General features: G+C 42.9%; 1 protein-coding gene across 8 annotated transcripts in view; it reads left to right on the top strand.

Annotated features, from left to right (window-relative positions):
• The window catches only part of LOC115074156 (neurotrimin-like), a 1,324,894-nt gene that overhangs the window by 729,428 nt on the left and 570,130 nt on the right, over window positions 1-25,336 (top strand). For 7 of the 8 annotated variants that reach the window (XM_029573369.1, XM_029573367.1, XM_029573373.1 and 4 more), the window contains one exon: window positions 13,841-13,925. In XM_029573369.1, the coding sequence (XP_029429229.1) occupies window positions 13,841-13,925 (85 nt within the window). Of the gene's footprint in view, window positions 1-12,824; window positions 13,926-25,336 lie in introns of those variants that run through there. The other variant, XM_029573370.1, reaches the window with a different exon arrangement.

Genomic DNA, 25,336 nt, shown 5'->3' with positions numbered 1-25,336 from the left:
TAAACTCTTTTGCAAATGTTCCTTTCTTTTTTCTTTCCTAACCATTTTCCTCATTTTATCGTAGTAACCTTTTTAAAAGTTAAATGCTACTGCAGTAGATTTCTTTAGTGCCCTCCCTTCAGTTAAGTCAAATTCAATCATGTTGTGATCACTATTGCAAAGTGGCTCCAAGACTTCTCTCTTTCACCAGATCCTCTGTTCCAGTAAGGACTGGGTCTAAAATAGTTTCCCCTCTTGTCGGTTCTTGCACCAGCTGCTCCATGAAGCACTCATCCATTTCATCTAGGAACTTTACCTCTCCAGCATGTCCTGATGTGACATTCACCCTGTCAATACCTGGGTAACTGAAATCACCCATTATTACTGTGCTGCTGGTTTTGTTACCTTCCCTAATTTTATTTCAGCATTTCATTGACTGTTAGCTCATTCCGGTCAGGTGAATGGTAATGCAGTCCCACTGCTATTTTATTCCTCTTTTCACCTGGAGTTTCTATCCATAAAGTTCAACATAGCATTTTGTTTCCTGCAGAAATTTTATCCTGTTTGACTCGATGCCCTCTTTAATATATAGTGCCACCACTCCACCAATTTGATCCATCCTATCTTCATACAATTTGTATCCTGGTATCAAAGTTAACTATTGGTTATCTTCCTTCTACCAGATGCCAATGCTATCTATCTCTTCATCCAGATCTATATACTCTTAACACTTCCCTTTTATGGCTGTGTCCCATTAAAACATTTCTGTCTATATGTTTTAGACTCACTTGTGTCTAGTTTCCTGGATTACCCCGGAGCCCTTTTTTTTTTTTTTTTTTAAATCTTTATTAATTTATAATAACTTTCCAAGAAAAAAAATCTTCAGCAGATATTTTTGGAAGCACTTAAGAAATAAAAATTCAAAAGAAATCAAAACAAATAAATGATAGTCTCCACAATTTCAAGCCCTCAACTGATGAAAGACTCAATACCCCAATCCCATGAAAAACAACAACAAAAAAAAGAAATAGAAAGCACAGTGACCACACAATCTATGAAAAGGAGAACCAAATCTCTGGGAGAAAATGTAATCTGTGACATTACCAGTGCCCAAAGCCACAATTTTTTAATTTAACATTGAATTTATAATTTCCAATTATACAAGCATATGTTTGAAACAGAAATAGAAGACATATCTTCCAATGCTAATAAACAAGAAAAAAGAGGAAAAATGACAATGTACATCTTCAATTAGCCCATAAGTAATGGGAGGGGGGGGGGATGGTTTAATTAAAGCCATTGAAGGTATGGCAACAAAAGAATTGGCAAAAGGCAAAATTACATATGCCAACCAGCACCTATGTTAAACACCCAGATTCACATCATTTATCTGGCATCTGCATTCCCTCCTCCCACCAATTGTTTAGAATCAAGAAAAACGAAGATGTGAGGGTTCAAAAAAAGTAGAAGTAGTAAGCTGAAATCTAACAATGCACTTACAAGGAAAACAAACCACAGAAATGCACCTAGCAATAATACCTTGTGGCGCATTCCCAGAAATGTTTTCCATCGCTCTTGTGTTTTTGTGTTTTTTGGTTTTTTTATATTATATTACTAGCAACGGTAACATGGAATAGACTTAGTTTTTGGGTACATGCCAGGTTCTTATGGCCTGGATTGGCCACTGTTGGAAACAGGATACTGAGCTTGATGGACCCTTGGTCTGACCCAGTATGGCATGTTCTTATGTTCTTAATTTGAGCACCCAAAAACACCAGCATCATTATTATAATAACATAGTAATGACAGCAGAAAAAGACCAAAATGGTCCATCTAGCCTGCCCAGCAAGCTTCCCAAGGTAGTAACTGCTGCTCCGTGCAGGTTACCCCCATGTTTCTCTTAGTAACTGCTGCTCTGTGCAGGTTAAGCTTTTTTATTTATTCCCATCATCTAGCCTTTTGAAATTATGAAAATATAATCGCAAAATAGAGTCCTTGCTCTAATCAAACACAAATGAGACCAAGAGTGAAGCTCTAGATATTTCCTCCTCCACTGTTCTTTCCAAAAATGTTAGATTCAAGGTGTCTAAGACAGATTCACTGGAAAGAGGCTCAGTGCCTTGATGTGACAACCTCCCAGTAGGCAAATAACAAATTTTATTAACTGAAGGAATACCATTTTCAGCCATTTTGAACATCTTCGTCAAGTAACATTTAAACAATTCAAGAAGAGACGCAGTACACATCTTAAGAAAATTTTATAAATCTCAGATGCAAATGCAGCATGTAAGTCTCAAAGTATTCAATCTGCTTACTTACGCAAGCTTATCCTGGACCAAGGAAGACTGTACTGAGGCCAACCAATTAACCTCTCCAGATACCCATTTCCTGGACCTGAGCTGCAAAAGAGGATTCCCGATTCTAAAATTGTTCCTGTGTTTGACTCAGAATGGCTCCAAAAGAAAACACTCTGGTAGAGAGAAGCGAGTACCAACCAGATAGCATTAAGAGTGACTGTGTCAGCCTTCTCTCATGATGGAACAGTTGCAGGTAACATTGGGAAAGAGGAGCAGGGGCTACCTATATTATCTGGCCCCAATGCCAAACTCACCCCTGGACCTTCCAGAGAAGAAAGAGAACTGAGCACACCACTAGTCCACTACCTCTGACTCTTCCATCCGTGTTCAAGCCTGGATTTCAGACAGCTGCCGGTATGGAATGGCTTATTCCCCAAATCTCACAGGAGTAACGGACCTTGTGGGAAGAGGGGGACTTGCAATGGTAATGGAGTCATTACTCATATCTGGTTGCGGGGTGTGGGTGGGGTGATCCTGTTGTTTGGGCTGAGATACTCAGCTCTGGAGCTGGGAACTGAATCTGCCAACTCCAATGCTTGAAGAGGCCTCATCTGCTCCACAGGGAAAGCAAATCTAGCAACAGACAACAGGTGATTCAGGAGGGAGCTCCATTCTGCAGCAGGAGAAACCCTTACCCTGACTTTAAATTTCCTAACCATTGAGATGAGGAAACAAATGATAGTTCATGAGAGGAAATGGTAAGACTCCAGGAGATGAAGTTTGTGTGGCTAGTTTAAGCTACCATCTTAGCCCCTAGTGAAAATTTTATCACCTGGAAAGAGCATTAATTGACTTGGCTCAAAGAAAATATATGCAACATTTTTGTAATTAACTGCATTTGCATGGAAATTTAAGAAAAAAAAGTTGCTCTGAGTTGCAAGACTCAATCTCATTAAAACATTTTGTCCTCTTCCTTTGGGTAGTTTTAGGTACATCTGGAAACATACTAATCCAAAATTGAAGAAAAACCACACCAATGTTTGAAGAAAAGTCTCAAAAGCCAATCTCTATCTAGGTCCAAGACAAATTTTACTATCAAAGTAGATGGTTTAGCAAGCGCTTTTTAAAGACCAGCATTATATTGGCCACCCTCCAATCTGCAGGTACAATATACAATTTTAATGATAAGTTACAAATTATTAGTAAAAGGTCTGCAATTTCATTTTCTAGTTCTTTCAGAACTCTAGGATATAAATCATCTGGTCCAGTTTTGTCAGATTGCTCTATTACATCTTCCAAGTTCACTGTAATTTATTTCATTACCTCTGAATCATCACTATTAAATACCATTTCCAGCATGCATATCTTCCCAATATCCTTCGCAGTAAACAATAAAGCAGAACTCATTTAGCCTTATCTTCCCTAAGTGCCCCTTTTATCCCTCGATCATCCAGTGGTCCAATCAACTCCCTAACAGGCTTCCTGCTTTGGATGTATTTAAAAAGTTTTCATTATGAGCTTTTACCTCTACGACAAGTGTCTTTTCAAATTCTCTTTTTGACTGCCTTATCAGTTATTGTATTTAACTTTCCAGTGCTTATGTTTTTTCCTAATTTCTTCATTCAGATCCTTTTTCCATTTTTGGCTAAAATATCCTCTTTAACCATGCAGGTAGTTGTTTGATCTTTCTTGGAGCAATCAGTCCTGAAAACCGATAAGAGGGGGAGTTATCATTTCTCAGGTACTAGTACAAGGGGTAAAGGTGGTGAGGCTGCTTGGCAATAGGGATCATAATTCAATCAAATTTGACATAATCACTGGAAGGATGATAACAAGTAAAACGTCTCCAATAGCATTTTACTTTAGAAAGGGAGATTATGATATAATGATGAAATTAGTTAGGAAAATAACTAAAATGAGTGGGTGTGAGGGTTAAAGGTTTGCATGAGCTAAGGAGATTACTTAAAAATACCATGTTGGAAGCCCAGATAAAATATATTCCACGTATTAAAAAAGGTCAAAGAAATACAAATGACTGCCAGCATGGTTAAATTGTGACATGAAAGAGGCTACTAAAATAGGCATATTTCAAAAAATGGAAAGCAGACCCAAATGAAGAATACAGAAAAAGAGCATAAGTACTGGCAAGTTAGATGTAAAACACTAAGGAGTGAACTTTCAAAAGGTTTACATGCATTTAATTGGAAGCTATGTACATAAATAGCCTGTACACTTGTAAGTAGTATTTCACAAAAGCCTGAAGTATGTGCCTAGTAGCAGTGTCACTTTAAATGTTAAAACTTTAAAAAGGGTCTGTTAGGGGTTTGGAAGAATATGACCAAGTTGCGATTTTCTAATCGGTATACATGCACATGTTACCAAACTTGTCAGTATGCTTTTGCACTTGTTTTTGCCTTCACATTTCTCTATTTCTATATGTGCAATTTATTTATTTTTATTTTTTTATTTTTATTTGAAAGTAAATAAAATAATGTGCATGCTTTCTAAAATACCTGCTTCCACATATGAGACTGTTTTTAATTGATGTATTTTAGGTATTTATGATGTATTTTAGGCTTACACATGATGTATTTGATATAGCATGATGTTTTATGGTTGTTGTGAACCATTACGAATGGTCCTTAGTAACTGCTTATAAAACCTAATAAATCTAAATCTAAATGCATATGTTATAAATATTACACATGTAAAATTTGTGCACATACTTTTGTTAAATAGGCAGGAAAAGTATGTATATTTCTGAATTACAGACATGGGCACATACTGAAATTTATGCGTGTACTTTTGGGGTAGAGATAAACACTATTTTATAAAGCATGCTGCTCCCACCATACAGTGTATAAAATGTTCCTAAATCCTTTACATGTGTCCATTTATGCGGGTATGTTCTGTTTTATGCATACTGTTGAAAATTTGGCTGTAATAAAGCAGGCCAAAAAAATTGAAGAAACTTGCATTGAATAATTTTTTTTCCAAGTACTTTAAAAACAAGAAGCCTGTGAGGGAGTCCGTTTAACTACTAAAGAGGGTAAAAGGGCACTTAGAGAAGGCAGGGCCATAACAGAAAAACTAAATGAGTTCTTTGATTTTTTCTTTACTAAAGAAGATGTTGGGATGAAAATGTAATAGAACAACTTGAAAAGCTAAAGATTAACAAATCACCAGGACTGGATGGTATTCACTCTAGAATTCTAAAAGAACTCAAAGATGAAATTTACAACCTATTATTAGCCATATGTAGCATATAATTAAAATCAACCACTGTGCCTGAAAACTGGTGGGTGGCCAATGTAACACCAGTTTTTAAAAGGGTGATTCAGAAAACTATGTTGGTGCTGGGCAAAATAGTAGAAGTTGTTCTTAAAAACAAAATCACTGGATATACAAATAGACATGGCTTAATGGGGATAAACAATCTGGAAGAGGGAGTGATTAGTGAGTTGATCAAATTTTTAGATGACACAAAATTATTCAAAGTTGTTAAAACAGGAGCAGAAGGACTTGCCAGACTGGGAAACTGGCAAAAAAGTGGCAGATGAAATTTAATAAGGACGAGTACAAAGTGAAAAATAATCCAAAATATAGGTATTCAATTCTGTGTTCCTTATTAAGAATCATCACCCAAGAAAAAAGATCTTGGAGTCATTATGAGCAATGCATTGAAATCTGCAGCTCAGTGTGCTGCAGTGGTCAAAAAACATGGAGGGGCAGATCTTAAAAGCTACGCGTGGGTGTAGATTTGTGTGCGCAAGCCGGCACGCACAAATCTACGCCCGATTTTATAACATGCGTGCACAGTCGCGTGCATGTTATAAAATCCGGGGTTGGCGCGCGCAAGGGGGTGCACACTTGTGCACCTTGTGTGCGCCGAGCTGCGCAGCCTTCCTCCGTTCCCTCTGCCCCCCCACCTTTCCCTCCCTTACCTACCTAACCCGCCCCCCAGCCCTACCTAACCCCCCCTTAGCTTTAACTTAGAAGTTGCGCCTGCCTCTGGGCAGGCGTAGATTGCGCACACCGGCCAACGGCCGGTCCACGATCCCGGGCACAGCGGAAAATGGCCGCTGTGCCTGGAGGCTCTGGCCCTGCCCCACCCCGCCCACTCCCTGCCCCCTTTTTCAAGCCCCGGGACATATGTGCGTCCCGGGGCTTGCGCGCGTCGCTGGGCCTATGCAAAATAGGCTCGGCGCGCGTAGGAGGGGTTTTAAAGGGTTAGGAATGGTGAATAAAATGGAGAATATCATAATGCCTCTGTATCAATCCATGTTGTGACTGCATCTTGAGTATTGTTTTATTTATTGTAAAAATGTATTTTAAAATACTTCTATACCTCCTGCTCTAATAAAATCCCAGATAACATCCATAATAATAAAAGGTAAGTTACCGAAACGACATAACATAAAAGCGCATACATAACAATGAAATGCCATTAATGCTGTGAAATGATCATTGCAATTTTAACTGTTCCAAGGCCTTCTAAATATCTCATTGTGTTACCCCTCGAACTCCTGCTTAAACAACAGCCAGGTCTATAAAGTTCTTTTAAATATACCGGTATCAGATATAGTCCTCATTTGTTCTGGCATAGAGTTCCCAGAGGCTGGTCCTGCCACTGAAAATGCACAGTCTCTCTCCTCAAATATTTGCTAGCCGAACTGATGGAAGTTCCTTTAAGCCTTTCTTCTGAGATCTTAGTGTCCTGACAGGAGTATATCTGCAAAGCGGCACACAACCAGGGTACCTTATCAAAGCTGATTAATTTGTGCATCAACATTAGTACTTTATATTTTATCCTTGACTGTATTGGGAGCAGCCAATACTGGTGTAATATGATCGTATCTTTTTTTTTTTTTTTTTTTTTCCGGAAAGCATCTCTGCTGCCTCATTTTGGAGAAATTGTAGTGCATGAAGCGTGCAAGTTCCCATAATCGAAATCATGCAGTTCTGGTCACCCAATCTCAAAAAAGATATAGCAGAACTAGAAAAGGTACAGAGGAGGGCAGCAAAAATGATAAAGGGGGATATGACTTCTTTATCAAGAAAAGCTGACCAGGTTAGGCCTCTTTGGAGAAAAGCCAACTAAGAGGGGGGGGGGGGGAGATATATGATAGAGGGTTTATACAGTTGTGATCATAAGTTTGCATACCCCGGGTAGAATTTGTAAGATGTGTAGCATTAAAAAAAAAAAACAAAAACATGAGTAATCAGACAAGACCTATCTGTTGTTTTTGTGTTTCAAATTAAACTATTGTGCATCACAGAATAGCACAATCATTAAAAAAAAATAAAAAAGTCATAGCAGCAATAAAGGAAATAATAAAATGGTCCTGTTCAAAAGTTTGATTACCTTTTGAATGTTTGGGCTGATAATATACACTCAAGTTGACACACACAGGTTGAGATGGCAATGAAGAGCAGATATCCAGACCTGCGCCTTGTTTGATTGTAATTGTCTGTGTATAAATAGTCAAGGAGCTTCTTAGCTCTTGAGAAACCCTTGTGCATTTCATCCAGGGCTGCATTGACTTTGGTGGTTACTGAAGCATAGAGAAAGCAAAGGAACTGCTAAAGGATCTGTGAGCAAAATTAGTTCAACTTTATAAATCAGGAAAAGGATATAAAAAGATATCCAAAGATTTGAAAATGCCAATCAGTACTGTTCAAGCTCTGATCAAGAAGTGGGAAATTATGGGTTTTGTTAATACCAGGGGTAGACCAAAAAAGATTTCAGAGAAACAAGTGCCAGGAAAATACGTCTGGATGCAAAGAAAAATTCACAAGCAACTTCTACGGAAACAAAGTGGTGTAGCTGTTTCAGCATGCACAATAAAATGGGCTTCATGAGATGCCAGAAAAAAAGACATTGCTGCATCAATGCCACAAAACTGCCACTTACAATATGCCAAACTGTACCTAGAGAAGCCTCAAGACTTCCGGAACAAACTAGAAGTGATGAGACCAAAATTGGACTTTATGGTCACAACCATAAGCACTATGGCCTGGATTTATCAAAATGCGGTAAATTATCGCATGCGATGGGAAAAGGGGTATGTTTTATGGTAATAGGGAGTTTATGTGAGAGAGAGAGCAAGCCTAGCTGTAATGCCCTTACCCTAGATAGGTATTTATATGTCTATGGGAGGCCCACCTAGTAACTCGAGGTGAGGTTTAGGTATTAGTTTAAGGGGTTAGGGAACACTTTGACATTCGATGTGAGACGTACGAACAGAACAGTGCTCTCTTGTGAACATTTGAAGACCCTTGGAGTGAGGAAACTCACCCAAAGATGAGATTTGTGCAATGTTCTCTCAACCTAGCGTGATAGCTACAACTTTTTCAGGAGTGTTAAGCCAAAATTGGCGTTAAAGCCGTGCGATAGGGCTTCGCAAAACGGTAAACCCAGCCCACTCCCGCCCCTAACTCCTCCTCTTTTTCGGATTTGCATCGCACCATACGATATGGTGCTATCACATGCGTTAAAGGTGTTTTCGCATGCGTTGCTTATCGCATGCGATAAGCCCTTAATGCATGCGAAAACGCCTTAGCGCATTTTGATAAATGAGGGGGTATGTTTGGAGAGGAGTTAACAACAAGGCCTATGAAGAGAAGCACACCATTCCAATACTGAAGCATAAAGGTGGATCACTGCTTTTTTTTGGGGGGGGAGGAGGGGGGGTTGAGCTACAGCAGCACAGAGAATTTAGTCAAAATTGATGATAGGATGAATGCGGCATTTTATCTGAAAATATTAATTTGCATTCATCAGCCAGGAAACTGCCTATGGGGCAGACAGACCTTCCAACATGATAATGATCCAAAACATAAAGCCAAGATGATCCTTCAGCTGCTCAGCAGAAGAAAGAGAAGGTTTTGGAGTGGCCATCATAGTCCCCTGACCTCAACATCATTGAGCCACTTTGGGGAGAACTCAAACATGTGGTTCATGCTAGACAACCCAAGAATTTACAGGATCTGGAGGCTTTTTGCCAGGAGGAATGGGAAGTTTTACCACATGAGAAAATATTCACACCTATCTCAAAAGACTGCAAGCTGTCATTGATGCAAAAAGGGGCAATACACAATATTAAGAACTATGGGTATGTAAACTTTTGAACAGGACCATTTTATTATTTCCCTTATTGCTATGGGTTTTTTAATGACTGTGCTATTGTGTGATGCATAATAGTTTAATTTGAAACACATTAAAAATAACAGATGTGTTTTTGTCTGGTCACTCGTGTTTTCTTAAAATGCTGCACATCTTACAAATTCTGCCAGGGGTATGGAAACTTATAAGCCCAACTGTAAAATAATGAATGGGGTGGAACAAGTACATAGGGAATAGTTATTTACTCTTTCAGATAGTACTAGGACTGGGGGGCACTAGTGTGCTTGACTGGTTAGAAACTGGTTGACTGGGAAGCACTCTGAGGAGGGTGGCATTATTAGCGGTGTGCCTCAGGGATTGGTCCATAGACTGGTTCTTTTCAACATCTTCGTGAACAACATTGCGGAAGGATTGTTGGGAGAAAGGGTTGTCTTTCAGCCGATATCACCAACATCTGCAATAGGGTAGACAACCAGGAAAGTGTGGAAAATGAGAGGGGTTCTAGTAAAGCCCAAGGAATGGTCTGGGGTCTTACAGCTAAGATTTTAATGCTTAAACATGCAGAGTCATCATTTAGGATGCAAAAGCCCAAGATACAGTACTGGAGAGGGGGGGGGGGGGGGGATTCTTCTAAGCACAAAAGAGTGAAATATGGGGGTGATTGATGATCTTAAGGTGACTAAATAAGTGGATAAAACAAGAGCAGAAAGATGCTTGGCTGCATAGGGAGAGGATTGGTCAATGGTCAGCAGAAAAAGGGAGGTGATATTGTCCCTGTATAGGTCCCTCATGAGACCTCACTTGGAATACTGTGCAATTCTGGAAACCGCCCCTTCAAAAGGACATAAACCAATTGGAGTTGGTCCAGAGGGTGGCTACTGAAATGGATATAGTCCTTGTTCTAAAGCATATGGGGACAGACTTAAAGATCTACTGTAGAGGAAAGGTGAGATAGGGGAGATATGATAGAGACCCTTTGTTCTATTAGCGATACTGTCTCTTAAGGATTACAAGCTTCAGGAGGCAAGAAATAAGACATTTTCTATATTAGGCCCAACTTTATGGAATAAATAAAAAGATGTGAGGGAAGATATTGATTATCTGCATTTTAGAAAGACATAAGGCTGAGCTGTTTAGACAGATGTACAGTAGACATTGATTTTATGTATTTTGTGAAAGATTATGATGGTAACTTTAAAACAGGCATGCAGGCGCACATGTTCATCGGCCCGCACTCAGGGATGCAGCCATTTTTTTAACAAACGCGCATATATGCGTGCATGTTATAAAATAGCCTGATCACGTGCACACGTGTGTGCAGTTTTAAGTGGACGTGCCCCTGTACATGCAAGTGCCACTTCTACCGCATAAGTGGGGTAGAAGTGGCATGCACACCGATGCCATTACCGGTTTTCCCAGTTTGTTCCCAGTTTGCCCAGGACAGGAACAGGATTTCCAGACTCCCCTAGTTTAATAGCCTCCCTTCTCCCTTCTCCCGTTACCCCAGTCCTTAAAATCCTGCCAATCTGTCTATTATTTATCTTCATTTTATAACCTACACGTCATCCAGAGCAGAAGTAAAGTTACGTGACGGGGACCATGGCACGAACCTGTGCTCGTATATATTTACTTGCTAATTTCAAGTTAAAATCCAGGAATGTCCATGCCCTTCCCGGACCACGCCCATTCCCCGCCCCTTTTTTGAACTATTCATTTTTGCGTGCAGCAGCATGTACATGTTACATGCGTGTCCAAGCCACTTTTAAAATCATCCTGGTGCGCACAGGCCCGACGTGTGTTCACGCGCCAGACTTTTAAGATTCACCTTTGTTTCTATGTTATAAAGATGTACGTTTTTTGGATATTTTCTGCTCTTGTTTTATTGGAATCCACAATGAACAGATTTTTCTTGAATATGCGGAATATAAAATAAGCAATAAATAAATACCTCCAAGGTTTCCATGCACAGGAGGAAGAGTCTCTTTCACTGGAAAGGAGATTCTAGAAAAAGGAGTCATAGGATGAGGGTGAAATGGGGTAGACTCAGAGTAATCTAAGGAAATATTTCCTTACAGAGAGGGTGGTGGAGGTATGGAACAGCCTTACAGTGGAGGTGGTGGAGAGAAGAACAGTGTCTGAATTCAAGAAAGCATGGGATAAGCACTGGGGATCTCCGAGAGGGTATTGGGAATTGTAAAGCTAAATTAATTGGGCGGGTGGGCAGAGTAGATAGGCCAAACGGTCTTTTTCTGCCATCACGTTTCTATGTTCTTAAACTAAATGGTAACAAATTAGAGAGTATTTTTTTCATTCTGCACAATCAAGCTGTGGAATGTATTGCCATTTTCTGAGTTCAAGGCATCTAACATAGCTGGGCTTAAAAGGGGATCAGACTAGTTTCCAGGAGGAAAATTTCACTCACAGTTCTTAGCCAGGGAGACTTGGGAAAGCCACTGCTGATCCCTTGGGGTGAACAAGGAGTGAATCTACTCTGGGATCTGCTGGGTACTTTCCATTGACCTGGGTTGGCCTCTTTGGGAGACAAGCTGTTGAGCTTGATGAGCCTTTGGCCTGAACTAGCATGACACATCTAATGTTCTTATGTAGTTGGCGTTAGTTGTGAATGAAGGCTCAGCTCATGGTGCCAGATCCCAGGCTTCGACTAGAACTGGAAGTACGAACCAGCAGAAGAAACCTGCTGGGTCAAAAAAAGAATGGGAGAGCTGGATTAGCTCATACAGCAAACTGAGTTGTGGCATGTTATTTCAGTTAGTAGTTCCTCTGGAGTAAAACATTGTAGCTTCCTGCGCACTCTGTTGCCAGTCTTTTGGGTAACTTGATACATGCTTGTCCTGTAATAACTATGCATGCTAGCCCAGTGCATGAGTTAACGAGAGAGGGGGAAACGAGAATGCATTCTTTGAATTGGGTGGCTCTGACTGTTACTCTTGCAGGAGGCAGAGGAGAAATGGCCCGGCCTCGCAACCCGGTACTGATAGGGTTAATTACATGAAAATCCAGGCTACACACACAGAACTTAGCACATAAAGATCATAAGCAGGGGTCTGGCTGTCTTTTTTTTTCTTTTCTCAAGCTATGACATTCCAGCTCATCAGAAGCGAAAGGAAAAAAAACGGCAGAGAGAAAATTAAAATTCCAGGAAGACTAAAACACTTGACATTTGATCTTTAAGCAAATGCCCAAGAGAGAAATGCAGCTCACTGCTCTTGAAGTCCTTTACTGCAGTAAGAGATGGGTTATTAATGCCATGAAGATGCCCCCGCCCCACACAAGCCCAGCTCCGAAGCAGTTAACATGGGGGAAGCGCTGCTGCTCGCTCGCTCGCTATCCTGCGAGAGATTAATGTGCTAAGTCTGTTCTGAGTGTGTGTCTTTGCCGGGGAGAGAAAGTGTTGGTCAGTGATGGAGTTGCTGCCATGACAACCCTGGAAGTCAGCGGGTGTGATTCGGGGAGATGTTCTTAGGAGGCAGGGGAGCGGAGCTGGGATGCTGGACCTGAGGAAAGAGCAGAGTTTGTGTTGCGTCTGCCGCCTGCCTCCTGTAACATCCAGCTCCGTGCTGCATCTTCCCATCATATGAGCAGTGAAAGAGGGAGAGAGAGAGAGAGAGAGAGCCCAGCTCCTCCACCCAGGCTCGCTCTCCCTCCTCTGCTGCCTTCCCTCCGAGGGATCGGATACAGCAGCGCTTGCAGAGCTGGGGCTGTGGGATTTGTCACACATGATCTGAGGAAGTTGCACATCAGGAGTAGCTGCCTGAGTTGACTCATCCATCCTTTTTCTCTCTGGCTCTCAGCCTCTTGCATTCCTTTGCTTGCTTGATTTTAATTTTTTTTTTTTTTTTCACTTACTGGAACTTGAGAGTTAGGAATTAGAGAGCTGGATTTTTTTTTTTTTCTTTATAACTCTGAGCTTTCCAAAGACTGGTTACGTAACCCCATTTTCCTTCCCCCCCTTCACCCCCACTAAAAATAAAAACAATTAAAGCTAATACCATCAAGGAGTTTCATCTTTGGCAAGTGAGATGCAGGATGATTTTGAACTATTGATTGGAAACAGGAGAAGCTTGTGATTTTCTTCAATGCACCCTCTTCCGCCACTGCCTCTCTCACCCAAGGAATGCTGAGGGCTCCCTTCAGATGCCATTTGGGGATCATTTCATCTGATCTGTGGGCAGCTCAGGCTGGATTCTTGGCAGGTGGATTTGTCCCAAAGGAGCTTTTGGAAGCCTGACTCCTCGTGCTCTGCTCGCTGTGTGCTTTTGCACCCTCCCTTCGCCCCTGTCGGTGGGCGGGTTGTACGTGTGTGGGTAGTTTTTGGTAAAGTTCTTGCCGCTGAGGATGGGGATCGGTGGGTACTTAGTCCTGCCCTGGAGGTGCCTGGCTGTCCTCTCTCTCAGACTGCTCTTCCTTGTGCCCGCAGGAGTGCCAGTGCGCAGCGGGGATGCCGCCTTCCCCAAAGCGATGGACAATGTGACCGTCAGACAAGGGGACAGCGCCATGCTCAGGTAAGAGGAAATGACTTTATTTGGGGGTCTGAGAGGAGGTGGGGGCCGATACATTAAAGTAACGATGCTCGCTTCTCTGGATAGCTATCTCTGTTGTATGCATGCCCCTGGGGACCATTAGCCTTGTAGCAGTCTAACCTGCTCGCCATGTTGGCCTAAGTTCAGCACAAAGGAGTTTAAGGGCTGTGCATCTCACATTCTTCACCCCAGTCACACTTTCTGTTGCAAAATAATATAGTGCCACCTTCGCTAAGGAACTGGCTCTACGAGCTCCCAACACGTGAGGAAAGGCTACTGTGTAATATATTGCACAAGGGGCTATGGCACTCAGGACCATGTAGCCAGGGTTACCAGGGACCCGAAAAACTGTGACAGGAGAAAATGATGCCATCCTGAGCAGGGATTTGGGGCCTAGAGCTGAAAGGGGGGGCCTCAAAAGGTTCACGTGTTTGACACTGGCATAAGGTACTCCAGTCCTTCAAGGACTGCAGCAGGGTCTGGTTTTGCAGGGTATCCATAATGTACAAATAAACCTGATTCATAGAGCAAATGCAGACAGATATTATCTTTTATTTGAACATATGCAGAGTGCTTTACCTGTCCCAATGAGCTTACGGTCTCAGTGGGCACCTGAGGCGGCTTTATATAAAATGATTTGCTGAAAGTCACAAGGAGTGGCAGTGGGAGAAGCAGAATTTGGTCTCCTGGTTGCCAGCCAATTTCTCTAACCACTCCCTTTCCCCATATATTTCATGAATATTTATTGTAATTATCCTGAAAACCAGACAGGTCTGCAGTCCTTCAGAACTGGATGAAAATACCTATGCCCACTAACTCAGGGGGGCCATCTATCTATCTATCTGCCCACAAATTGGAAGCAAAGGTGATAGCTTGTCTTGGAGACCCTGGAGACCACTGGAGACTACTGGAAAAAGCATTATCCTATGTTAGGGATTTAAGATCAGGGAGAAGGGAGAGTACAGAGACTGTGTATCATATATTGTAGGGAGAGGATTCTGGGAGACAGGACATGAGGGGTGTGCTGTGCAGACAGGACATGGTGCTCTCTTCCGTAGGGATTCTAGCTACGCCAGCTTTCATAAGGATATACATGAGGAAAAAGTAGCATCCTTTCTCATGCTTGTGGGGAGCTGCGAGGGGCACTGTGGTCATTCAGGAAACAGAAAAGAGGTGCCATCCAGTGACGAGGGGGCTGTGAGACGGTCCACAAGATATTCACTTGCTGTGTGATGTTTGCATTATAAGAGAGACTCCAGCCAGTTCCAGGAGCCATGAGGTAGGGGAAGAGCTGGGATAGGGCTAGGGTTCTGGAATATACTGCAATGGTAACACTTCCTCCTCCATTAGGAGGAAAATATGGTTTACAGCCAGCACAGGTGCTATCTTTCATCACCTGTCACTGTGAAGTTTTGCATCCCTCCAGGTCCATGTTAAATTGGATTCTTGATGTCTTATCTGAGTTTTGCTGTCTGTAGCAGTGCCAGTTCCTTTGGTTCTTTCGTCCTCTTTACAGAGATCTGATCAGTACTGTAGGTTGCAGGGGCACGTTTTAACTCCCCTGCGAATGGTCTCTCTTCACTGCCCATGTAAAAGAAACTTTCTACATATGTGTCTGCATTAATACTGGCAACAGCAGTCATTTGACCCTGCTTCGGTGGTGTGTGAATACGGTATGCCAGGTAAACCTCTATCGTTTGTTTTTGTACATCACTGACATCACCTTCGCTACTCATTGGATTCATCTGTTTTTTGTTTGTTTGTTTTTTTTTTTATGGTGAACTTCTAAACTTTTGGGTTAGAATAAGAAAAGAAAATTCAAAGCACGATATTGCCTTCATGGGTGCGTCAGCGGGTTTGGAGCATTTGCAGAAGAGCCTGGACGGAAGCTGAAAAACTTCTGTTCTGCTGAGTCCTCGAAAAGGTGTTGTGGGGGATACCAGTGAGGCTGCTATAGGGAATGAAACCGCGCAGTCCCAAACTTCTGGAGGCGATAGAGAGAACAAAAGGTCCAGAGAATGGCTAGCAAAAGGGTGGAATCTGCTTAAAATCTAGGGATGCATTCCCGAGAGGAGAGGAGTGGGGAGGAATATACCAAGAGACACCTGAGAGAGAGAAATAATGCACAAGGTGCAGACATTTTCCAGTGGGAAAAAAAAGTTCTAGACAGCAAGAGGTAATGATGTAAGGATCAAAGAGGGATAACAGAGAGGAGCATAAGGAAATATTTCCTTACGGCAAGGATGGTTGATGCATGCAACAGCCTCCCAGTGGAGGTGGTGAAGGCCAAAAGAGGAACAGGAATTGGAAAAAGTAAGGGCAGGCTCAGGGGATCTATAGGTCTGCAATGGGAAAGGAAACTGTGCAGACCTGATGGGCTTTACAATCCTTACCTGCCGTCATGGGCTATGTGTCTGAGTGCATTCCCACATTTCAGAAAGCCCCCAGTGAGGCAGCCTGCTCAAAGATAACACAGAACGTCAGCATCAGAAAATGGTAGGTGCTCAGAGCTTAAAAAATATCCAATTCAGATCAAAAGAAGAAAAGAAGTGGACACTCTGAATTTGTACAGCACATATCTCAGGCATGAATAAATGCTAATTTATGCATATAGCTTGTTTCTGGATAGGAACTGTGCAGTTGATATCCTGTATTAGAAGCACTGTCTTGAATGACATCTGATTTTCCACACTTGGAATCCTCAGTTTTCACTACCACGTCCTAAAGCTATATCTGGCATCCTGTCATCGGAGTATATTAACTGCCAAGTGTCATCAGAAGGGCTGGTAATTATTTTATTCCTGACTTCACCATGTGGTGCTATTTTAAGGGGTCGGAATGAGACTTCCTCTATCAGGGAAGCTCAGTGTGTGTCTGCATTTCATTATGACTTTCTGCTCTGCAGGGCTTATAGAAAGCAATATTTTAGAACAGAGGCCCCCACCAATGCATAGTTCATGGTTTCACTAGCCCTCTCCCCCAGCCATCCCGTAATTTATTTTCTATGCCAACCAATCAGTTCCTTTTCCTTCCTGTCTCCTCAGTACTGGTGTTATACCTGAACTGCAGAGCACAGAGCATCACCATTTATACATATTGAAGCAGAATGGGCCAAAATGTGGGTTTGAAGAATATCAAAGGTGTGACAAGGACCACTTACTTGGTTTACCCAGTTTGTCCATTTGTATCTGCCTACCTTGCTCTTGACCTTCTTGCTCTCTTCCTGCCTCTAAAGCTTTTTTGTGTTTGTCCCATGTATTCTTGAATTTTGCCACTGTTTTGACATCTACCACCTCCACTGGATGTCTGTCCCCAACACATTTTTTCACGTTCCTTTTAAGTTTCCATCTCACCACCTTCATGCGATGACCCCCTTGTCCTTCAGTTTCTCAGTCTATGGAAAATGCTGCATTCTATTTCCTGCTAAATATTTTTATGTTTCTGTCTGTAACCCCTGGGTTGACAAGTCCCGGATAGGGTTGCAGGAACCACATCTCAAACACAGTTTTAAATGTCCCAATCTTCCCATGCTGTTAATGCTAACTAAGTGTCTAAAATTACCTGAGTTGGGAAAGATTATTTATTTAGGCCATGTGCATTGCTTAAGTCAAATCTCACTTTACAGTTTATTGTATACAGCACTGAGGATCTTTTAGTTGTAAACAACAGCAATAATCACACTAGAGACTTATTATGGTTTCCAACATAACATTTACTACTGATTTATGTAGCTGATGGAAAAGTTTTTTGCAGCTTTGGTTATTCGCAGAACAAGATGTACAAGTTGCAAGGATTTCTTTTAACACATTTGTGACCCTTATCTCTACTTCAGTTGTTTCTGATGTTCATTGAATGCCAATTGTCAAATTTAGCTAATCTCCTGCCCAGTCAGATGGTAGTATCAACGCCCTCCTAATACCTCTTTACTCAATTTGGTGTATTTCATGGAAAAATCCATATTTTTCCTACCTCTCCTGTCATCCATTCTGCTGGGGGTACCTTAGGAGTACTGGGCTTACTCCTCCCATTATCTTTTAGATGGTAATGAATCTAAATGGGTCCGGTCTCCTCCTCTGCCAGTTCACTCTTTATCTCTGGGAATGACTCCCCTGGCATCCCTCCTGGAGGATGCTGGTGAGCCTATGGTCCTTTCTCAGAGAGAGCCTCTCGTCCTCTTGATGCAGAACAAAAATGGAAAATATCTGAGGCTCTGGAGCCTGGGGTACTCAGGAAAAATCAAAAGGGAAAACTCCAGACTCTGCCAAGCAAACCATGGAACTGAGGTGGGAAGGCAAAAGTTTCCAAAACCATGGTACTCTAATGAATGAAGGTGCTTTGTCCTTATTTCTAACCCAGGTCTCAACCACAGAGACTGACTGCAGAGTCCTTTCTCAGCTAAAATAAGAGAGAAATAGGGAACAGCAATGAACATGCTGTCCTAGAAGGGTCAGCTCAGACTTCCACAGCACAAAATAGTGGCTATGGTTTACATAGGGTGGGAGCACTCATTAAACTATGTTTCCCCCTATGCTAGATGGCAAACTGGCGGCCATTCAGTGGGGCCGGATATTCAGCTGCCACTACTTATCTGGCTAAGTAACACTGAATATCACCCCCAATGTTGCTGTTTTACCCTTGGGTACTGGTAGATTCTCACTCATTCCTTCAGTAGCCCCAGGGGTGTGGTCTGTATAATGATGGATTCCCCTTCCACGAATAGATGTCTGAGGGGAACTTTTCCCTGAAATGGGTATCTTGATAATGCACCAACCCTTTTACCCACGAGTTAATGAACACATCAAAGTAAACACTACTGCTTTTCTTATTTCAGGAATCAGGACTGCAATAAAATAGCTGCACCTAAAGGGTTAAAAAAGACAGTACAGACATCTATACACAGTGTAAATCAGTTTTTAGTAATATTCTGCCCTTTGAATAATATTTACTGGTGCTAATGCTGGGTTTATCTTTAAATTATCAATAAGCTCATCATAACCCTCGGAAGTATATCATTTTACTCCTAGGTGTTGAAACGGGGGTGAGCTACAGCGGCCATGGCCCAACCAAAATCCTACCCTTCCTGCAGAATTGCTGTGGGACATCTGGGGCCAGGCCAGGGAGGAAAACCGCTTTTTTGGTGGCAAGAGGAGAAGAGCAGCCATGCGCTGCCGTATCCTCCACCTCTGCACCTGTCTGCTGCTTTGAACTACACGGAAACCATGTCAGGCCAGGCAGCTGAGGAGGAGGACTGGGCCTGAGGCCTCTTCCTGCCATTGATCAGTGGAGGTGGGAGGAGGGGAGCTTAGGGAGATTGCAAGAAGGGAAGAGAAAGTGAGAGAGGGATGGGACTGGGGGAGAGAGAGGGGAGATGGGGAGGTGAGAGAGTAGAGAGAGCGGTGTGGAGAGAATGAGGGGGTGGGGTGGGAGAGAGAGAGTGACTGGTGGGGCAGAGGGATGGAAGGAAGGGGAGGGGGAGGGATGGAGTTGCCACACCCCCCCCCCCCCAGCAAAAAAGGCCTTCTGCTGCCCCTGACTACACAAATTACTGAGCCCAGTAACATACATGCATGTAACAAATGCAATTGTTCCCTGGGTCCTCCATGGCAAATACTGTGATCGCTTGTTCCTTAACCATCATAATGTGCCTTTAGGTCCTCTGAGGACAACAGACAATAATGAGGCACATGCAGAATTCAGTGATAAGACCAGAGATTCAAGGTTTAATGTTGAAAACAACACGGATTTAACTGTAATCCTGGTGTATGTATGATGCAGATGAATAACTCTTTTTAGGGGGGGTAGCGATGAATGTTACAAATTTGTACAAGATCCCAATGCCAAAAATCTCCTCCTCCCCTGTGTGTGTCTGAGAAAAGTACTCTCGCTCCCAAGGGCCACTGGATAGTGTTCTGAACTTCATCCTTGTAGCCACTTTCGCTTAACCAGAGTGAACTCCAATGACCATCTCTAAATTCTTAGGAGGTAATTTTCAAAAGGATTTCTGCACCTGAAAGTAGCTTATACCATAGCAATTTTCAAAGGAGTTACACGCTTAAAAGTAGCAATTTTCAAAAACCCATTTCCGTGCAGAAAAACTTTTGAAAAGTACCTCCTTAGTTTTTAATCCATTTTCCAAATCCCAGTCTAACTATTTTGCCCTCCAGTCATCTAGAACTGTGTCTGGAAACGAAATCAAAATGTGGATTTTATGAACAAGTCAGTCAGAAGCAAAGGGGACTTACTTGTTTCAGCTCTTTCCCACTGTCACACAAGCTGCCAGATCCATGGCGCACAGTATTGGGCAGTTTTCTGTTCAGTGTGTTGGGATGTATCATGGAGGTGACATGGTCAGATTCCAGAAGGAAAGATTTTAGCATCACAGAGATGCCAGCGCAGAATGGTGCTGAAGTGCTCAATTTTGGACTCCAGGGAAGGAAATCTGTCAGTTCTGTCTCCAGAGGGCATCTACATCTGACCACCAGTATAAGCATGCTGTAATTTTGAGGCTAAGGTGGGCTTTGGCCCCAGTGGTATCCTGTGCAGGCACTATGGAAAAAAGTGCACCACGGAGTGGTACCAGCACTGCTTGTGGGTAGAACAGCAGGATGACACAGTCTGGGAGAACCTCAGATCTCTCCACAGAAAACTCTGTAGTCAAACAAAATTAAATGATGACCTCAAAGAAGCCCTCAGTGCCCAGGCTGCTGGTCTGGGTCGACTCAAAACACCTATAGTGGTCTTTGTCCGGACTACCAATATCGATAACAGCAGTGATAATCAGAGTGTTGCCATTCTCCATGACCTGCTGGAATCTTTAAACACTGTAAAAGCCCAGGGCCTTCTGTCTTGTGGAGTTTTATATCACCTTTGTCTTTAGCCACAGTAATGCAAGTTTGTGCCACTCGGGCCCTTCAGGTTTACCCCCTTGCACCTACCTACCCTGTCAGAACAGACCCTACTCAGTTATCAGTCTTCTCCCTTTCTGCCCTTTAGCATTGCCCCCTGTAACTGCCCCAGGAATGCTTGAATTGGGTCATTGTTTTGATTGCTTCCAAATGGACCGCCGGCACCATCTTGTGCTCCTACCATGTGACAGGGGCTGACCAATGGCACCGGTAGCCCCTGTGACATAGTAAGGGCAAAGGCTATCGGCGCCATTTTGAATACCGGCAGCCGACGGCCCGAGTGCAGGAGATTGCTCCCGGACCCCCGCTGGACCACCAGGGACTTTTGGCAAGTCTTGTGAAGGTCAGAAGGGTGGGGTTTTGTTTAAATTTGTTCCTTTAGACGGCCGAATAATTCGGTGAAGATTTGTTGTATTCATGGGAATCGCGATACGTTTCGCTTCCCCACGAATACAACGAATATGGCCCTATACGTTGCAGATTGCCAATACATTGCAAACAAATGCACACCCCTAGAAGATACTAATTACAAGATCCAGAAGGTGAACGCATAGTCATTCATCTTTCCTTCTCTTCTCCCCTTCCTACCTGCTGCTGTCTCTTCTCTGGTTGGCAGTAGTCGCCTTCCTTTGTTGCTAATGATCTGATGCTTATGAATTAATTTGCTTGGAGCATCTATACAGTTTGGAAAGCACAGGATTGTGTTCATCTCCACATCCCCCCCCCCCCCCCCCCAATTTGGTGCCTGTCTCCATTGACGTTACAGCCAATAAAACCATGGGCCATAGGTAAATGATTGGAAGACATTAAATCCCCAGGGCTCGTCACAGCAAACAAGAGAAAGCTGAAAACCGCAGGAGGGAGTCCTGAGCCCGAACCAGCCTTCCTGTAGAGAGCTCTGTATTTCCTTGGCAAGAAACTGCGATTCCATTTTCATAGCCACTCATGGAGAAAAGTATATTAAGAAGTAATCAGTTACACTAAGAACTTACCTGTAAAATTTTACAAGTTCTGGAGTTTACAGATGGAAATTACTTTTTGTCTGCACACTCCCTGCTGAAATGCCTCTGGCAGTCACCTGCCCCACCAGCTGTAGCCTGGACTGTGATGCAAGTTAGCCACCTCATCTACTTTTTTTTTTTGTAGGGGGGGGGGGGGATTAGAAGAAGGGAAAGTAGCCAAATTCTTTTTTTTTTTTTAATTGAAATTTCTTGGACACGAAATGGAAACATTTTTCAGCTACAGCTATAGAAAAATGTTTTTCCCAAGTCCTGTTTTTTTAATCATCATTTCACACAAGGTTAATTAGAACCAGGATGACAACAGATTATTTTATAAGATGTACATTGTAAAGACTGGGGGGGGGGGGGGGGCTTATGATTCATTACATCAGCTTCCCCTGCTCCACAGAGGTAACTAGTTCAAATAAAGGTTATTTACAGAGTGGGACAAAATGATAGTGTAACCCCCTTCTTCGTGGACCTCCTGGAATGCAGGGCACGCTGTGGTCCCCAGTGCCACTTTTACTTCCAGATCTCACACAGATATAGTCCACTTGCCCTGGTGTACCGGGCTTCATTCCAACGGGGAGGAGGATTCAGTTTTCAGGAGTCCTAGGCTCACAGGGGTGGGTACAAACACACAGTCTTTCAATCTTTCCTTGGTTGCTCTCTCAGCTGTATTCACTATTCCAATGTCCTTGGTTTCAGCTGCCTTTGAGTCTGAAGAAACTAGGGATGTGCGAAGCCCGAACCTATTGGTTTGGGCTTTGTTTTTGGCCCGCCGTGGGAAATTTCATATTTCCCGCGGTTCGGGCCTTTAAAATTCGGGGAGGCCCGAATTTTGGTTTAGCGCGCACTAACTCCCCCGTAGCGCACACTAACCCTGATACAAATTTTTACCAAAATTTTGGGGAAAATACCTTCGGGTTTTGGCCTCCCCGATCCAGGCTGAATTAGGCAATTTTGTTGAAATTGCCTAATTCGTCCTGGACGAATGCACATCCCTAGAAGAAACCCACCGGACATGCTGGTGGGGGTGTTCCAAAGTAAATTTACTGTAAACCAAAATTTACAACAAAAACTCTCCAGTTTATCTTCACACAAGCATAAACTCTTTCCTTGTTTATAAGCTGAGTCAGTGTGTCCTTTTGGATGGCAAGCACTAGTTAAAGACCCAGCACTTCCGAGTGATAGGATATCCCAGCCCACTTTCTATCTCCATCTCTGATGTTACTGGACACTTCTGGGGTAGAGAGTCCCAAAACAGAACAACACAAATGTCCTCCTCCTCACAGGCAGGAGCAGCTGGCAAAAATTCCTCCCACAACAGGAACAAAACTCTCTGCAAAAAGACCTCTCTTTTCTTCTCTATCGGGTCACTGCTGTGCCTCCTTAGCTGGGAAGCAGGGAATTTCAGCACATTATCCTCAGCTCCCAAGGCAGGGGTGAAAATCCTCCTTAGGCAGGATCAAGCTCCACACCAAAAACAAAACCCCTGCTCAAAAAACACTCTCTCCCATATTCTTCTCTACTCTGACATATTACCTCCTGCCAGACCGAGGGGTACTCTGCTAGGAATATGCCTCTTCCCCTCACACCCAGACCTGGGAACTTTTGATTTCCAGTCACCCTGATTAGTGGGTGGCATGCACACCAGCTTTCTCACATATATACACACACACACATACACACATTAACACACTCGCATGTGCACTCTCAGACTCTTTCACACGCACATACGTGCCCATTATACTCTTTCACCCCAGACTCTCACACATGTGTGCACTCACTCAGTTCTTCCCATCTTACACACACACACACTCACCTCAGTAACACTGCCAAACACTTTGGGGTAGATTTTAAAAGAAGCGCGGCCTACGTGTGCGTGCGCATGTTATAAAATCCGGGGTTGGTGCGCGCAAGGGGGTGCACAATTGCGCACTTTGAGTGCGCCGAGCCATGCTGCCTTCCTCTGTTCCCTACCAGGCCGCTCCAAAATCAGAGCGGCCTGGAAGGGAACTTCCCTTCCCCCTAACCTAACCTTCCCATCCCTTCCCCTAACCTTCCCCCCCCCCAGCCCTACTCTACCCCCCCCCCCCCCCTTTGTCTTACCTTTTGTGCCTGCCAGCATGCGATCCTCCTCAGTAGCATGGAATCTTATTAGTGGGTACTTGCCAGGTTCTTATGGCCTGGTTTGGCCTCTGTTGGAAACAGGATGCTGGGCTTGATGGACCCTTGGTCTGACCCAGCATGGCAAATTCTTATGTTCTTATGTTCTCCTTTGGGAAAGGAAATATTTCGTAGCATTTCCTCTAAAGCTAATGTACGCTTCCTGACTCCCAGCTAGCAAACTTTACCAAAGTTTAGCAGTGCTGTGCAACCCATATTCTGATTATCCAAAAGATGCTTAACCTAAACATCCCCCTTCTCCCCCCCCCCCCCCCAAAAAAAAGGAAATATCCTTAATCTCCTTGATCTAGGCTAAACATGTCAGGCTTAGTCATTTTTTTCTTTTTTTTTTTCATTTGTCAAATTTATTAATCACTTAACACAAATAAGGCCTAAGCGATGTACAAAAATTAAAAACATTCATAATAATAAATAGTATACATAATAATAAATACATATATAAAAGACATAAAAACTATACAACTAAAACATAAAAAATTGAGTTGCTATAAAATAATCTCACAAACTACAACATTATAAAAGTCAAAGCTGCAGTTCTTAACAGAATATCTTTTTTAACAAAAAGCTTTTTAAAAGAAGTCTAAATTTCTTGACTCAGCCATCCGGAGTCAGTTTTTCCTCATGGATTTACTTCTGATATCACATTAATTTTGGTAAATCTTGCTGGTCTTATTCATAATCCCCCTCCCCCCAATTTGAAGAGCATAAGGCTGAGCGCAGTATTTAGGGACTCCTGTGAGGGAAGTGTTGCAATCCATCTCTTCTGTCATTCTCTTTAAAAGACCTCTATTTGTTTTCAGACTTCTGTGTTTTAATTTGATGTTTCTGGTAACCTCTGTAGTTCTTTCCTTGCTCTGTGCCATTTGGTTCTGTTGAAACACAGGTGGCATTGTCAGCAATAAAGGGAATTTCTTTTGGCAGGGTAATAAATTTGCAGCGTACAAAAGGTCCTCTCAATGTAAATGTAATGCAGTAGATCCAAAATCTTTTTAGAAGCTTCATCTGCCAGACTGTTCCACCAACACAACACTCCTTTGGGAAAGGAGTGGCTGAAAGAATGAGATGGAGGACTCCAGCTAGGTGGCAGCGTTTCCAAGTGGGGCACTAGAATTTGAGCTTCTAATTCATCAGACCCAGTGGAGGGGGAAGAGGCAGAATGAGTTGCAGAGGTGGTAAACCGTTGGAGAGTGGGGACCCCCCTACTAGTGCAAAGAGGTCACTAAAAGTTTAAACCTTGGAGAACCCTTCCAGCCCAGAGGCCTGAATGATCAGATGTAATTGTCATGGGGAGATTGAT

This window comes from Rhinatrema bivittatum, chromosome 12 (genome assembly GCF_901001135.1).
Source record: "Rhinatrema bivittatum chromosome 12, aRhiBiv1.1, whole genome shotgun sequence".
Taxonomy (NCBI): Eukaryota; Metazoa; Chordata; class Amphibia; order Gymnophiona; family Rhinatrematidae; genus Rhinatrema; species Rhinatrema bivittatum.
This window is presented reverse-complemented; position numbering and strand designations above follow the sequence as displayed.